General features: G+C 46.4%; 1 protein-coding gene across 6 annotated transcripts in view; it reads left to right on the top strand.

Annotated features, from left to right (window-relative positions):
- tlk2 (tousled-like kinase 2) overlaps nucleotides 1–16989 on the top strand; it is a 159995-nt gene that overhangs the window by 60079 nt on the left and 82927 nt on the right. For all 6 annotated transcript variants that reach the window (XM_070864730.1, XM_070864729.1, XM_070864732.1 and 3 more), the window contains exons 5-8: nucleotides 763–806; nucleotides 6319–6417; nucleotides 7866–7961; nucleotides 11025–11117. In XM_070864730.1, the coding sequence (XP_070720831.1) occupies nucleotides 763–806; nucleotides 6319–6417; nucleotides 7866–7961; nucleotides 11025–11117 (332 nt within the window). The remainder of the gene's footprint in view (nucleotides 1–762; nucleotides 807–6318; nucleotides 6418–7865; nucleotides 7962–11024; nucleotides 11118–16989) is intronic.

A 16989-nucleotide genomic window follows, 5' to 3' on the forward strand; every position in this document is an offset into this window, starting at 1 on the left:
ATGTTGCCGCTGACATTGCATGTACAGAAAATTGTCGGAAACTTTTTGTATGCTGAGATGCACGTGATGTGAATGATCTGTGATTAATGTATTATATCCTCGTCAACTGAGACCAGGTCCATTCCAGTAGATCCAACGTAATCTCTTTCTAACTCTTCTCTCAGCATTATCCAACAGAATGGCCTCACTATTAACCTCCCTACTGCGGTGGTGGGATTAAAGAGTTAAATACGAGGAACGCCTCCCCAACATGCCGTGCACATGCCTACCGACCTTTTGTTTTTACTGCACTGAATTTTGGGATGTGGAGAGGCGGGGTTTTAATGAACATATTTAAACCAGGGTCCCACAGTGCAGTTGGGAGCCTGATTGAGAATTGACTGTTGCTGCACGGGTTTCCCAGGGGCTGAGAAACCTGACGGTGAAACGGAGGCAGGCAAGTGGCCTTTTCAGCATTCCGGGGTCAGGAGGAACAGTAGTGCTCCCCTGGTCCCTCAAGGAAGCCTTCGGCCTCCCACTGCCCAAGTATGGCAGGACCTCTGTATCCCCAGCCTTGCTGGGGCAGTTTTCGGCCTCCCCCCTAAATATCTGGTCCATTAAGTTAGAGCGGTTGTAATGAGTGTCAACGTTTTGGCCATTCTGTGCAGATTGGGTTTTATTGTTTCTTTTTGGGAGGTGTGCGCAACAGGAAGTTGATCTTCACCTTTGAACTTGAGGAAAATATTTTTGTCTAGTTGCTAATACTTAATTGTTTCCTTGTAGGCAAAGGCACCCCAAGGGGACATAAAATTAGTGATTACTTCGAGGTAAGTCGCAGTGTTTTTAACGTCCGGTGCGTCACTATATCGAAGACAGTTATTGATTGGCCACTTGTGTAAATGATCTTGTCAGCGGCAGCCTGGGAACTGTGGTGAGCAGAAGGGTCATTTATTGTCCGTCACTTTATTGAAGCTGGAGACGGGCTGCATTTGAGGAATAGCCTATTTTAAGGCAAATGTGGAGAATGAGGCTATGTGAAAATTTACATTTTGTACAAAAAACAGTTTACATAAAGACCAGTTTTCCTTCTTTTAGAGAGTTTTAAGCCCTTATACTACTGCCAGATATAAGGAAATCCCAGTCTCTCCAGACTAGACACCATCTTACTCACCTGTCACCACCCCATACGCTATTGGTGAAGCAAGCCCTAATGCAGTAATAAAGGTATTCCATTGTTGGGAGTAGTTTTTTGTTAATTGTATAGGATTAGTGCTAGTTATACAGTTTTTCTGACATTTGAATAGTGTTGTGCCTGTAATTACTTCCAACTAAAGTACCCGCCTTGGTCTGTCCTAGTGTTGATCTCTACTTTGGGCCAAATTTTCGTGAGGTTTGTGACCGGGTTTTCGTCGCGATTTGACCTTCCGCGGCAATAGCCCGGGCGGGATGCTCGGGTACCTGTTTGCGGCAACACTTTCAAGTACCGCCAGGGAGAGGTGTGCCGACGTACAGCGACTTGAATTGCGTTTGAGTCCGAGTTTTGCCGCTCTCCCAACCCATACGCTGCGCCCAGATAAGCGACAAGTCAAACCTGTCAGTGCAGCCCTGCCAGCAGCACTAAGTATGAAAACCTACAAGTTAAAGTTTTTATTTATTTTTTAATTGTTTTGCAGCGGATCTTGTAAATGTTTTTGGAATGTTTTGTGGAATGTTTTTTTCTTTTCCCCCCCCCACCACACCCCCAAGGCCTCTCTCGCGGCGCTCCCAGCCCCGGACTAAAGTTGCCGAAACTTGCGGTTTGCGCCGCGAATGCTTGTGCAATGACACCTTTACCCTGGCGCAGACGCAAAGGCTGAAAGTCCGGGCTAAAAATGGTAACACAGCAAAAACGGTAAGTTTCATGTATCGCTACCATTTTTGCCGAAAAAACCCGAAAGCCAAAAATCGGGCTCTTTGTGTTTATCTGATCTAGTGCACCACATCTATTCTGTACCCAGAAGGAAAATCTTACTTCCCTGACACATTCCCCCACTCCCCTTCCCCCAGTTGTGTCCAAAAGACTTTTTTTCCACCAGGATTTCAGAAGCCTAGAATTCGAAAGATTGAACTGGTTCTGTCTGTGATAATCTTTATCTTGATTTTCTAACATTAAATATTCAGGTGATGCCACTTAATGATTTATCTCATGAACTGCGTGTTGAGCCCAGACATGAGCTCATCAAGACACTTCAAGGGCGACTTCTGATTCACAAAAATACTCTTGTGTAATTTTCCAAAAAGGAGAAGTTATTTTTGTTCTCAAACAACAATTCCACTGCCACCTCTGTCTGAACCAGCCCGCTTCCCACAAGCAAAACTATTTCTTTAACCGAAAGGGAATGTGCACTCTCAGCACATCTCGTGCTCAGAGGTGAGGGAGTACAGCCATTTAGTGGTGTGACAAAATGCTTCTTGTGCCTGGGTTGAAAGCAACAATTCAAGGAGGCGGCTATTTAAAATTTCCTTTGTGATCATATTTGGGACATGGTGAAGCCTGAACATCCAACCCTCCACCGTGGGTGCCATGTGTACCATCTACAAGATGCACTGAAGCAAATTTGCCAAGGCTCCTTCGACAGCAACTCCAAAACCCGCGACCTCTACTATCTAGAAGGACAAGGGCAGCAGGTGCATGGGAACACATAGTCGCTGGGTCAAAATCCTGGAACTGCCTTCCCTCTAATTTTTTTTTTGGTGCATGACCCTTTAACGGGCTGTGCGGCCCACTTAAATTTCTGCGCAAGCAGTTTTTCCATTGTAAAACGGCTTGCACGGGACCTCCAAACCGCTGCAAGGCCATTGCTCCCTACTTAACGGCACTGGGGAACATTGCTCCTTACCTAACAGCACTGGGGAACATTGCTCCTTACCTAACAGCACTGGGGAACATTGCTCCTTACCTAACAGCACCGGGGAACATTGCTCCTTGCCTAACAGCACCGGGGAACATTGCTCCTTACCTAACAGCACTGGGGAACATTGCTCCTTGCCTAACAGCACTGGGGAACATTGCTCCTTACCTAACAGCACTGGGGGAACATTGCTCCTTACCTAACAGCACCGGGGAACATTGCTCCTTACCTAACAGCACTGGGGGAACATTGCTCCTTACCTAACAACACTGGGGAACATTGCTCCTTACCTAACAGCACTGGGGAACATTGCTCCTTACCTAACAGCACTGGGGGAACATTGCTCCTTACCTAACAGCACCGGGGAACATTGCTCCTTGCCTAACAACACTGGGGAACATTGCTCCTTACCTAACAACACTGGGGGAACATTGCTCCTTATCTAACAGCACTGGGGGAACATTGCTCCTTACCTAACAACACTGGGGAACATTGCTCCTTATCTAACAGCACTGGGGGAACATTGCTCCTTATCTAACAACACTGGGGAACATTGCTCCTTATCTAACAGCACTGGGGGAACATTGCTCCTTATCTAACAGCACTGGGGGAACATTGCTCCTTACCTAACAACACTGGGGAACATTGCTCCTTATCTAACAACACTGGGGGAACATTGCTCCTTACCTAACAACACTGGGGAACATTGCTCCTTACCTAACAACACTGGGGGAACATTGCTCCTTATCTAACAGCACTGGGGGAACATTGCTCCTTATCTAACAGCACTGGGGGAACATTGCTCCTTACCTAACAACACTGGGGGAACATTGCTCCTTATCTAACAACACTGGGGGAACATTGCTCCTTACCTAACAACACTGGGGAACATTGCTCCTTACCTAACAACACTGGGGGAACATTGCTCCTTATCTAACAGCACTGGGGGAACATTGCTCCTTATCTAACAGCACTGGGGGAACATTGCTCCTTACCTAACAACACTGGGGGAACATTGCTCCTTACCTAACAACACTGGGGGAACATTGCTCCTTATCTAACAGCACTGGGGGAACATTGCTCCTTATCTAACAACACTGGGGAACATTGCTCCTTACCTAACAACACTGGGGAACATTGCTCCTTATCTAACAGCACTGGGGGAACATTGCTCCTTATCTAACAGCACTGGGGGAACATTGCTCCTTATCTAACAACACTGGGGAACATTGCTCCTTACCTAACAACACTGGGGAACATTGCTCCTTATCTAACAGCACTGGGGGAACATTGCTCCTTATCTAACAGCACTGGGGGAACATTGCTCCTTACCTAACAACACTGGGGGAACATTGCTCCTTACCTAACAGCACTGGGGGAACATTGCTCCTTACCTAACAACACTGGGGAACATTGCTCCTTACCTAACAACACTGGGGAACATTGCTCCTTACCTAACAACACTGGGGGAACATTGCTCCTTACCTAACAACACTGGGGGAACATTGCTCCTTACCTAACAACACTGGGGAACATTGCTCCTTACCTAACAACACTGGGGAACATTGCTCCTTATCTAACAGCACTGGGGGAACATTGCTCCTTATCTAACAGCACTGGGGGAACATTGCTCCTTATCTAACAGCACTGGGGGAACATTGCTCCTTATCTAACAGCACTGGGGGAACATTGCTCCTTATCTAACAGCACTGGGGGAACATTGCTCCTTACCTAACAACACTGGGGGAACATTGCTCCTTACCTAACAGCACTGTGGGAACATTGCTCCTTACCTAACAACACTGGGGAACATAGAAACATAGAAAATTCGTGCAGGAGTAGGCCATTCAGCCCTTCAAGCCTGCACCGCAATTCAACAAGATCATGGCTGATCACCCACCCCAGCAGCTCCCCGCCACACCCCCCGACCCCCCCCCAGCTGCAAGGACCACATCCAACTCCCTCCTGAACACATCCAATGAACTGCCATCAACAACTCACGGCGGCAGGGAACCCCACAGGCCAACAACTCCCCGAGTGATGAAGTCTCTCCCAATCCCAGCCCCAAACAGCCTATCCCCCATCCCAAGAGCCTCCCCCCCCCCCCCCAGGGCTCCGGATCCACCCAAAACCGGGAACACTTCCCCCGCACCCGTCCCGTCAGAATCCTTCCCAAATGACGAACACCCCCGGATGTCGAGCCCTCAGTCCCGGAGCCACACCCCCGCGACGCCAACCACACCACATCCACCAACCGTCATCTGCGCAGTCAACCCGTCTACCCCACTCCGAACACTCCCCGCACCGAGGCACAGAGCCCCCAGGCCCACCCCTCCAACACACTTCGCCCTCCCCAGACCCTCGCTGCAATGTGGCCCCTCCTGTCCCCCGCCCTGGGTTTCTCCGCTCCCCACCTCCACCACTCTCCCCTCCATCCCCTGCCCCCGTCTCCCCTCATCTTCCCTCTGCCTCCCCGCACAGGCTCCCATCTTGGGGGCGGTAACCTTCTGGGGCCTGGAATTTTAGCCCCCAGCATGGAAGTCCTGCTTCCGCCCCAGAATTGGCCTTACCATCCCTCAATGGAAGCGGAGTGCAATTTCCCACACTCCACTTCTTTTGGGGGCAGTTACCGGGGCACGACTGGGTGCTCCTGTGACAGTTTGAACTGGTGCTCTCCACTCTCTGTCCTGTGACAGTTTGAACTGGTGCTCTCCACTCTCCGTCCTGTGACAGTGGGAACTGGTGCTCTCCAGTCTCCCGTCCTGTGACAGTGGGAACTGGTGCTCTCCAGTCTCCCGTCCTGTGACAGTGGGAACTGGTGCTCTCCAGTCTCCCGTCCTGTGACAGTTTGAACTGGTGCTCTCCACTCTCTCTCCTGTGACAGTTCTCCTTACTAAAAACATTGCTCCTTACCGAACAGCACACAGACCGCAGTGGTTAACAAGAAGCTCATCACCGCCACCTCGAGAGCAACTAAGAATGGGCAATAACTGACAGCTTTGCCAGTGGTGGCCACACCCCAAAAAATGAATTTTTAAATAAGTGATCACATTTCAGTAGTAAGCCAGTTTCGGCTATTCCCTTGGCAAGTGCTGAGTCGTGCCTAAGCTTCTCAATATGGATGGAGTGACCTGTCTTTTAACACAGCGGAGCTTCTTAGACCCAGCTCCTTAGCAGTACGTTTATATGCTTTTTAATAAAAGCAAAATGACAGAGCTGAGCTCAAGTAAATCTGGTTTAAAAATAGTTTGAGGTGAAGTAGAGCAGGCCGGGAAGTCTGCATTTTGTTTTTTTCAGTCAGGTTCTATTTCTGCTTGCTCAGGCGGTGAGGAAATCAGCAGCTGTAATTTGTTCATCTCATCCAGGTGGATAACTGGCTGGTACCTTGGTGAATTTGTGGGTTATTAACCTTGCACTGTATCCTAACTAAATGGTGCTTGTGTTTCAGTTTGCTGGTGGCAGTGTCGCAGGCACAAGTCCAGGGCGGAGTGTCCCACCTGTGGCTCGTTCATCCCCACAACATTCCTTATCCTATTCATCACCTTCTGTGAGTATTGTACTGGCTGCGAAATGTCTGTAAGTTAGATGCATTGAGTAGTGTTATAATTTAATGACACATTTCAACACAAACTCTTGGACAAGTCCACCCTGATTAGAGCTTTGCAGGGTCACCTCGGTGTGATGTGTGATACTGAACCCCGCAGGAAAAACAGGTCCCATGTTTAGGAGATACATATAGTCCACAATGCCTCCAGCTGTATTACTCCCTGTAATGTACACTGATTGAAGAGATAAAGTAGAGCAGGATCGTAACCTGGAAATGAAGTCCTCGAGGAGCAGGAGGAATTAAGAAATGGCCCACCTGAGGGAGGGCACTGGTTGGATGCAGAAGGAGCAAGGACAGATAATAGAGACTTTTACTTTATTCTGTCCGTTTAGAGTGGTATATGTTCGAGTTGGAGTTTAATGTCCTTTATTTGATCTATTGTAGTCTATAGTCTATGTGGTCTACCGTGCGTGGCACACTCACCTCCGAGTTAGAAGGTTGTGGGTTCAAGTCCCACTTGTAGCACAAAAAATCTAAACTGACATTCCAGTGCAGTGCTGAGGGAGTGCTGCACTGTCAGAGGTGCAGTCTTTCGGATGAGACGTTAAACCGAGTCCTGTCTGCTCTCTCAGGTGGACGTAAAAGATCTCATTGTACTGTCTCAAAGAAGAGCAGGGGAGTTATCCCTGGTATCCTGGCCAATATTTATCGAAGTGACTATTTGTAATAACGCTTTTCTGTTCCTTCTGCGTCCTCTGGACTTCGCCTTCATTGGCTGTAAAGCACTTTGAGACGTCCGGTGGTCGTGAAAGATGCTATATAAATCCAAGTTTTTTTTATGGAGTAGATTTGTGATTTGGCACAGGAGAGGGGGAAAAAATGTCTGAGATGCCCTGTTGAAGAGGATGGGGGAGTGAAGAAAGATTAAAAAATACAAAGCTGTTGTATGTGATGGATGAAGAAACGGGAGGAGAGAACCAGTCGAGGCGAGAGAGAAAAGTGTGGGAGGGGAAAGACACTACAGAGCAGGCAAATGGTGCTTCAAAAGGGAGCCAGGAGCTGTTGGAGGGGAAATGTATTTTGGAGTTCCTCCCTACCATTTTGGTCAGCGTGTGGTGGGCAAACAATTAGGTAAAGGACTAAGTTTGTGATCTGGTCAGAAACCTCAGCCTCTAGTATCAAAGGGGTGTGAGGCTCATATTGTGGCACAACCTGGGCACAGTGTGATCAGGACCGGGGGGAGGGGAAGGGAAGGGAGAGGGGTTCAGAAAACAAGTGTGGGAGAAGTTCCTTCAGCCCCAAGTCCTAAACTCTTTTAATGTGTGAGCAATACCACAGGTCATCTGCTAAAGAGGACGTCCCATTTCTTCCCAGAGTGTTGTGTTCAAGCTCAGTTGGAACAGTTTAAGGTTTGAAGTAATGCATGTTCCTTCTGTTTTAAATCCGAGGTTCAGCACGGCAGCCCTTCATCAGTGGGATCAGCCAACACCGAGCATTCCTGTAGTTCACAAAAGATCATTAATGTACAACACAAACAATCACAGGTATGAAATTCATGGAATGCACAAATCCTACACTCATTTTTTTGGTTTAACTTCAGCTTGGTAGAATGTGCCATTCCCCGAGTTTAACATCGGTTGTAGGAAATGTAAAAGGAGAATTGTCAAATGCGTGGTGGGACCCAGGAGGAGAGGATAAGTTCGAGTTGGCCCGGGTGCTTTGTTTCAGTATATACAAAAGCGAAGGTTATTCTGGAGGAGGTAAACCCTGATTTTGGTCAATAGCGAGATGAGCAATATTACAATAAATCAACGGAAAATATTAGAGAAGATAGCTAAGCTAAAGGAGGACAAAGTGCTGGGACCTGACTGGATACCTCTCAGGATCCCGAAGGGAATTGGGGAGACCCGAAAAAATTTATTTCAGGGATCTGTTGAGTGTGGATGTGTGCCAGAGGACTGGAGAGTGTAGCCAATGTAATAACAACTGTCAAAACGGGAGACAGAACTAATTCTGGTAACTACAGTCAGTTTAAAATCTGATGGAAGAGAAAATAATTAGAAGTCACCACACAGAGTTCAGAAAGGAAGATCACATTTGACAAACATGCTAGAGTTCCATGAGGGCATGACCGAGGTGGTGGATGGGGAAAAAATGCAGTGCATGTCGTGTTATGTGGACTTCAGAAAGCCTCGAAGGTTATCCCACAGGAGATATTGGTGAAAATTAGTCGGGATAGAATTGGGAGGATGTGGCAAATTGGGTTAAATAATTGTTTAACAAGAAGCAGAGAGTTGAAGTCGAGGGAAGTTTCCCCAGAGTGCTGGTAAATGGGTAGTGATGTCGCTCAGGGTTCTGTCCTGGGACCGTTTCTGTTCACTGCGTACATGAATCATTTGGGTACAGGGCTCGAGGGAATGGTGTCCATAGTTGCAGACGACACTAAACCAGGAGGCATAGTAAATAATACTGTGACCAAAGGAAGCTGCAAGGGGATATTGATAAGATGGTGGAATGGACAAAGAAAGTGGCAGATGGAGTTTAATATCAGTAAGTGTGAAGTGGCACATTTTGCTTTATCTTTTATTTTTAAGTAATAATTATGGTTTGTATGGAAAAAACTATTAACCTAGATTTATAACCAAGAGAATTACAAATATAAGTAAAGAAAAATTAACAATAGTTAACTTGCCCACAATTCTGATATTCTTCGCTTTAGCTTGGGCATCAATCTGTTTTTTGAAAAAAAGGTTGCAATGCCACTTAGCTGCCTCTGGGACAATCTTTGATTTCAGTCTGGCTTAAACAGACTAAGATTATTTTGCAGTCATATTGTTGAGACGTTTTGTGCCATGTCATTTTATGTGCGAGTGTGACATCGACACATAGCCTTTGATCTGTACTCCCACTGGGAGTCTATGTATGGTGACTCCCTTGGTTGGGAATTCACCATCAGGACTACCTTGTAGAAGAAAAGGCCATTGACCTTTCATGGGCTATGTGCCCATTAAAAGCGTATTGATTAAAATTCCAGGATATCACATCACAAGAAAGGTTTGGATCATGATCTTATTGAATGGTGGAGCAGGCTTGAGGGGCCATAAGACCTACTCCTGTTTCTTATGTTCTCATGGGTGGTGAAGACCTTTTCGGCCCATTTGATCTCCTCATCAAATAGCAACCCTACTGTCTTGCTGTTACACATCTAGCTGTAATACCAATCTAACATTTCAACCCTTACCAGCTGAGCTCCACAGATGACATTTCCATGATCCCCAACAATGTCGAAACCCATAATGTTATCTGTGGAGTGCTTATCTCCTTTGCACTTCTTTGAATACTTCACTTCATTTTACAACCATATATTAATGCAGCTCCTTTCTGTAAGGGTTTAAATCTCACTCCAGGGACTTGAGCACGTAAATCTAGGGTGACACTCCAGTGCAATGCTGAGGGAGTGCTGCACTGTCGGAGGTGCCATCTTTCGGATGGGACGTTAAACCATCTGCCCCCTCAGATGGACGTAAAAGATCCCATGGCACTATTCGAAGAAGAGCAGGAGTGTCCTGACCAATATTCATCCCTCAATCAACATAACAAAAACAGTTTATCTGGTTATTATCACATTGCTGTTTGTGGGAGCTTACTCTGCGCAAATTGACTGCCGCGTTTCCCACATTACAACAGTGACTACACTCCAGAAGTACTTCATTGGTTGTAAAGTTCTTTGAGATGTCCAGTGGTCATGAAAGGTGCTATATAAATGTAAGTCTTTCTTATTACAGCACTCACTATTACAGATGAGCATGTATACGCTGTTTTGGAAAGACCGTTCCTCCTAACTTCCTAGTCTTATCTGATCCTTGCTAGCTTTGTATTTGTGGGGTCTTAATTCAGAGTTGTTAAATAAATATTTTGATTCACATTATCTGCGACTCAATTCCTGAAATTGTTTCTGTTCTTATGTTAATTTTGAGGTTGCGTGTAACTTATTTTTGGTCCCTGTATCTGTTACTATAAAAAAAAATCACTGAGTTAGTCCTCAAGTTATTTGTCCCAATGACGTTATGTGGCTTATAAGTTTCCATACTCAAAACTCGTACAATACGGCTCCAGTGGTGAATATCCTTTATTAATATTCACACACAATGATCGAACATATTGCACTAATGCATTGAATCACCAAATGTGGCATTTGTTGGAGAAAATGTTCCTGTGGGGCATTTCTAATCATGGTATCTGCAAGCATAGGTCTGTTGGCTGTGCAACGAATGCAGGGGTAGCAATGTAAGCTGACTGAGGGGATCATTCACTTGGGAGAAAAAAAAGTAATCCCCTGTTCGAAAACACAGGTTTCACCAGTCAAAACAGCAAAATTTTAGACCAGCATTTAATGTTTTTATTTTGAATACTATATATATTTATATTAAAGAATATGCAAGTGCATTTGTACACGTATGTATCATTTGCAACCAGTGATCATCCTTAGCGAGTTAATGAAATGCCAAAGTGGAGGGAAAGTAATTTTCTACCTGTTGTTCAATACTCACTGTTTTTCTGAATGTTGCAGAAACACTTACTAAAGGATCCGTTTCATGTGTCTGCAGACAGACTTCACGCTGGAAAAGCTCACCGCCCTGGAAAACAGCAAAAATTCCGACCTGGAAAAAAAGGAGGGGCGAATTGACGATTTACTACGGGTAAAACTCTTTTTTGACTAAGCCTGTTTTTCAGATTTAGCCAAGTGCAAAGGTACTTATTAACATGACTTCACAGCTCTGGCATAGTAACTTGTGTGTAATCGAGAGGAGGAATCAAACTGGTGATCCCAGTGGTCACCGTCACTCTGTTTGACCTAACGCAGCTCTTCTGTTGATCAAACTGCTATAACGGCTTTGAACGTTTGAGCCGTTCAGTAGTTGGAATTTTCAAATTGCATCTTGTTGTCATTATACAGTTAATGTCACCTTCGAGACCCATGCCTCGTAGGTGATATCACAAATCTCCCCCAGACATTGTGCCTAGAGGCTGACCTCGCGTTACAGGAAAAGAAACGTTCCATAACTACTCACAAGGGGATCATTGAACCGTAAGCTGTTCTGTTTCTCCTGCACTTTTATTTGTATGTCTCTCTTGGACTGAATTTCGACGCTCCAGGCCAGGGACCGGATCTGGGGTCCAGCTGGTTCGTGTGGCTCCGTGGTGTACCATCTGTGCCATTTAAGCTGCATCAATTTGATTTCTAAAGTAGCATTGGGGTAACTTTGAAGTGCAAGGTAAAGGACATATCGTGCACTCTAGTGCCCGTAGGGAGAGTAGGCTGGGATATCGTGGGCTGCTAACCTGCTCTCCCGAGATGTGGTACCTGTGAGCGCTGCTGGGCATGCCCAATCATGGAATCCCTTGAAATCAGTAGATTAAACGCAAGATTTGGCCAGTCAGGCCAGTGTTATTTGAGTTTCTTTGTTTTCAGTACAAGTGTGGAAAGTGGGAGTTGAATTCAAATCCCTATCTTTCAAAACCCTACCAGCAGATGATACAAATTCACACATTTTAGTGGCAAACAGAAATCATAAGATGGCTTCTCATTTTCTGCTACCAATGGAGTACGAGATGGCAGTTAGTGTACAAAATATTGCCTAACATTGTGGATTATGTGATTGTTCAAATGAAGGCATTGCTTCAAAATAAATTACTTTATTTAAATCAAATGTTTGCTGCAGATTAAACGAGACCTGGTTAGTTGGCCATTATATCTCAAACTCCCATCTATTCAGTACTTGTACGATCAATGGTTTAGAATCATAGAAATTTACAGCACGGAAGGAGGCCATTTCGGCCCATCGTGTCCGCGCCGGCCGACAAAGAGCTATCCAGCCTTTCCCACTTTCCAGCTCTTGGTCCATAGCCCTGTAGGTTACGGCACTTCAGATACACATCCAAGTACTTTTTAAATGTGGTGAGGGTTTCTGCCTCAACCACCCTTTCAGGCAGTGACTTCCAGACCTCCTCCACCCTCTGGGTGAAGAAAGTTCACCTCAAATCCCCTCTAAACCTTCTACTAATTATTTTAAATCTATGTCCCCTGGTTCTTGACCCTCTGCTAAGGGAAATAGGTCTGTCCTATCTACTCTCTAGGTCCCTCATAATTTTATACACCTCAATAATGTCTCCTCTCAGCCTCCTCTGTTCCAAAGAAAACAAACCCAGCCTATCCAATCTTTATTTTGGTGGATTGCACCAGCTGCTTTATTGAAATCTTGTGGCGCTTGTTGAGGACAGAGCAAGAGTTTTTAAGCCTAGTGCTCATGATGTTTTTGTGAGGGGGATGTTTCACTGAACCTTTTTGTTCAGATTCTGTGCAGCTGAATAATGCTAGTGAGGGGGCGCCGCCATGTGGCCCTGCTGTGTAACTACAGGCGTAAACTCCGCCTTTGGGTAACACTTCACTTTGGCGGCCAATTTAATTGAATGCAATGTGGAAGAGTTCTATTGCATTAACAAAGAACTCCTTAAAGTCTCAGTAGTTCTGTCGTGTCCTGGGCTCCTGCTACAGCCTGATCCAGCCCACTTCTGCGACAATACAGATTCTGCATCACCAGAACAGCAGAAAACTGCAAGTGATTCACGATTCCATAGCAGGCCATCAGTCCTTACTGAGTGGCTAAGGAAAGTCCACACAGGCCAGTGTGGGTGGTTGTTGGAATTGCTCACATTTTTCCAGTTTCTGACCCCGGAGGCAGATGCACTCTACCATTGATCTGACCATGCTGAAGATCAACACTACCTCAAACTCTTTAGCCACCCTGACGTGCCTTTCTGCAGTCAGCCATTCCTTGCTTGTTTCTGCTCTTGAATATTTACACAGCTGCCTTGTTGCTCAGAAACTGATTTGTCCTTGTATTTAATCATACATTATTCAGTTATTGTTCAAGTTAAAACGCAACTGGGTGACTGCCAGCTCCAAGTGCGGTCCCAACTTGATGAACCACTGCTATCTTAATGTGGATCATCATTGTTCTCAATGTCGCAGTATGTGGTTGGCTCCAACTTCAGTTTAACTGTTGCTCTTGGGGAGGTTTTGTTGGTTTAAGTTTCGGCTTGCCAAGATCAGAATGAACTCCACATTGTAACACTATAGGTAAAGACCCTTGAAACTGCCCAGTGGTGACGTTTTGTTTTTTTGTTTCTTTCTGGTGATAATGGGACTCCTTTATTTTTCTCCCCTTCCCTCTCCCTATGTGTTCTCAACGTTTCTATCCGACAGATGAACAACTAATCCCCCAGGAATCTGCTCTGAAAGTGGCCTTCAAAGCCAATTATCTGTTGGAGTTCTCTTAACATATTTTGCTATGGAGAACTGGTGAGCACTTGTGCCCAACCAACATATTGCTGCAGAATGTGTTGATTCAATTCACAGCACCATTTCAATATTTTTTAATAGATTCTCAGGATTTTTTTTTTTAATTCATTCTCGGGATGTGAGCTTCACTGGCAAGGCTGGGATTTATTCCCCATCCCTAGTTGCCCTCATCATCATAGGCAGTCCCTCGAAATCGAGGAGGATTTGCTTCCACTCTAAGAGTTCTCAGGTGACTGTACAGTCCAATACGGGAATTACAGTTTCTGTCACAGGTGGGGCAGACAGTGGTTGAAGGAAAGTGTGGGTGAGACAGGTTTGCTGCTGCCTGTGCTTGCTTTCTGCATGCTCTCAGCGATGAGACTCGAGGTGCTCAGCGCCCTCCAGGATGCACTTCCTCCACTTAGGGCGGTCTTTGGCCGGGGCTACCAGGTGTCAGTGGGGATGTTGCACTTTTATCAGGGAGGCTTTGAGGGTGTCCTTGTAACGTTTCCTCTGCCCACCCGGGGCTCGCTTGCTGTGTAGGCGTTCCGAGTAGAGCGCTTGCTTTTGGAGTCTTGGGCATATGTGGATGATGTGGCCCGCCCAATGGAGCTGGTTGAGTGTGGTCAGTGCTTCGATGCTGGGGATGTTGGCCTGATCGAGGACGCTAACGTTGGTGCGTCTGTCCTCCCGGGGGATTTGCAGGATCTTGCGGAGACATCGTTGGTGGTATGGTGGAGTGCTTGTCCACAGATCCCTGAAAGTAGCAGGCCAGGTGGATAAGGTGGTTAAGAAGGCATACGGAATGCTTGCCTTTATTGACTGAGGCATAGAATATAAGAGCAGGGAGGTTATGCTTAAATTGTATAATACTTTGATTAGGCCACAGCTGGAGTACTGCGTGCAGCTCTGGTCGCCGTATTATAGGAAGGATCTGATTGCACTCGAGAGGGTGCAGAGGAGATTTACTAGGATGCTGCCTGGAATGGAGAATCTTAGTTATGAGGACCGATTGGATAGGCTGTGTTTGTTCTCATTGGAACAGAAGAGGTTCAGAGGAGACCTCATTGAGGTGTACAAAATATTGAGGAGCCAAGACATAGTGGATAGTAAGGGCCTATTTCCATTGGTGGAGGGGTCTATTACGAGGGGGCATAGTTTTAAGGTGGTTGGTGGAAGGTTTAGAGGGGATTTGAGGGAAGTGGGGGGGCTTCTTTACGCAGAGGGTTGTGGGGATCTGGAACTTATTGCCTGGAAGAGTGGTGGATGCAGAAACGCTCACCACTTTTAAGAGATGGTCGGATGGGCACTTAAAGTGCTGTAACCTGCAGGGTTACAGACCTAGAGCTGGTAATTTGGATTAGACTGGATGACCTTTTGTTGGACGGCGCAGATATAATGGTAAACACTGCAGGGAATAGAATACGGCCAGGGTGATCTCCTGGATGGGTCAGAGAGGAATTTTCCCAGATTTTTTCTTCCTAAATTGGCCTGTGTTTTTATCTGTTTTTTGCCTCTCCCAGGAGATCACATGGCTCCAGTTGGGGTGGAGTGTAGAATGTTTCAGTATAAGGGGTGTCGCAGTTGTGTGAGGCGGACTGGATGGGCTGGGTGCTCTTTGCCTTTCTGTCATTGTTCATAGGTTTATATGTAACCTTTAGGACTACTGACCAAGGGCCGTGTGGCTCTTTGCCGGCCGGCACGGACACGATGGGCCGAAATGGCCGCCTTCTGTGCTGTAAATTTCTGTGTTTCTATGTATTTCTCCAGCGATTTGAGGTGTCTACTGTATATGGTCCACGTCTCTGAGTCATACAGGAGGGCGGGTATCACTACAGCCCTGTAGACCATGAGCTTGGTAGCAGATTTGAGGGCCTGAACTTCGAACACTCTCTTCCTCAGGCGGCCGAAAGCTGCGCTGGCGCACTGGAGGCGGTGTTGAACCTCGTTGTCGATGTCTGCCCTTGCTTGATAATAGGCTCCCGAGGCATGGAAAGTGGTCCACATTGTCCAGGGTCAGGCCGTGGATCTTGATGACTGAGGGGCGGTGCTCTGTGGCAGGGTCAGGTTGGTAGAGGACCTTTGTCTTACGGATGTTTAGTGCAAGGCCCATGCTTTCGTACACCTCAGTGAAGGTGTTGACTATGACTTGGAGTTCAATCTCTGAATATGCGCAGATGCAAGCGTTGTCCGTGTACTGTAATTCGACGACCGAGGATGGGACAGTCTTGGATCTGGCCTAGAGACGACGAAGTTTGAACAGGTTCACACTGGTTCTATAGTTTAGTTCCACTCCAGTGGGGAGCTTGTTGAGTGTGAGGTGGAGCATTGCAGTGAGGAAGATTGAGAAGATCGCGATGACGCAGCCCTGCTTGACCCCGGTCTGGACGTGGATTGGGTCTGTGATGGATCTATTGGTCAGGATCACGGGTTACATGTCGTCGTGGAACAGGCGGTGGATGGTGACAAACTTTTGGGGGCAGCCAAAACGGAGGAGGACGCTCCATAGTCCCTTGCGGTTGACAGTGTCAAAGGCCTTTGTAAGGTCAAAGAAGGCCATGTGCAAGGGTTGTTGCTGGTCCCTGCATTTTTCTTGCAGCTGTAAAGATCATGTTCGTTGTACCCAGTAGTGGACGAAATCCGCACTGTGACTCCGGGAGGAGCCCCTCAGCCACAGGGAGAAGATGGTTAAGGAGGATTCTAGCAACAAACTTCCCAGTGGCTGATAACAGAGAGATTCTCCCTAGTTGCCCTGAAAGGGTGGTAGTAGTCTTTCTCCTTGAACTGCTGGCAGGTTCATACAACTGAGTGTCCTGCTAGATCAGTTAAGAGTCAGCCACATTTTGGCCAGACCGGGTAAAGACCGCAGTTTTCCTTCCCTAAAGGATATTAGTGAATCCAGTTGGGTTTTTACAACAATACGACAGCTTCATGGTCACTTTTACTGATGCCAGCTTTTTAGATTTAAAAAAAAAACTGAATTCATACTTGTGTTCCCTGGATTATTAGTCCAGACCTGTAGATTACAAGTTCAGTAATATAACCACTACACTACTGTACTCCTTAGTCAATTTACAATCCTTTCTTGTATTAATGGTAGATTATTGCAGGACAAACTCCACTTTTTGTGCAAGTGAGGGGGTGGAGCAGGGTTGTGAACCTGGTGATGTGGGTGGTAGGGTGTCACTGAGTTAATGAGTGGTGGTACCAATGCACAGGTAGACCTGACC

The sequence above is a fragment of the Pristiophorus japonicus genome, chromosome 21 (assembly GCF_044704955.1).
Source record: "Pristiophorus japonicus isolate sPriJap1 chromosome 21, sPriJap1.hap1, whole genome shotgun sequence".
NCBI classification, from domain to species: domain Eukaryota; kingdom Metazoa; phylum Chordata; class Chondrichthyes; family Pristiophoridae; genus Pristiophorus; species Pristiophorus japonicus.